The following is a 378-nucleotide window of genomic DNA, read 5'->3' as shown; positions in this document are numbered from 1 at the left end:
CTGCCGAACCTTGTAGCTCCCAGCCCTTGCAGCACAGCGGGAAATTGGGGAAAAGTGGCCCTAGAGGAACCTAAAGGGCACAAAACATGATTCCTGAAGCCTGAAAAAGCCTTCAGCTGCTCCGGGAGGAGGTGGGGAAGCAGACGCCGCGGCCACATACCTCAAACCTCCTCAGCAAAAACAGGCCAAAGCAAAAAGCCAAAATAAACGAGGGGAGGGTGTTCGCTCGGACGGGACGCCAGCACCAAGAGAACCCCTCCCAGCTTTTGAACAAGCGGGTGTTGTTGTAAGGGCCGAGCTGCGGGCTCACCGCCGAGATGGAGGCTTCTCGCGTGATCTTGTTCCAGCTCATGTCCTCGGTGGGGAAGAAGGAGCGGT

General features: G+C 57.4%; 1 protein-coding gene across 1 annotated transcript in view; it reads right to left on the bottom strand.

The window, feature by feature from the left end:
• PIWIL2 (piwi-like RNA-mediated gene silencing 2) overlaps positions 1-378 on the bottom strand; it is a gene marked incomplete at its 5' end in the record, with an annotated part of 5,653 nt that overhangs the window by 4,464 nt on the left and 811 nt on the right. Inside the window, one exon of the mRNA XM_010140377.1 lies at positions 305-375. Coding sequence (XP_010138679.1) covers positions 305-375 — 71 coding nt within the window. The remainder of the gene's footprint in view (positions 1-304; positions 376-378) is intronic.

This window comes from Buceros rhinoceros, unplaced genomic scaffold, assembly GCF_000710305.1.
Source record: "Buceros rhinoceros silvestris isolate BGI_N320 unplaced genomic scaffold, ASM71030v1 scaffold27757, whole genome shotgun sequence".
Classification (NCBI taxonomy): domain Eukaryota; kingdom Metazoa; phylum Chordata; class Aves; order Bucerotiformes; family Bucerotidae; genus Buceros; species Buceros rhinoceros.
The sequence above is the reverse complement of the archived record's forward strand: the minus strand, read 5'-3'. Positions and strand labels throughout refer to the sequence as shown.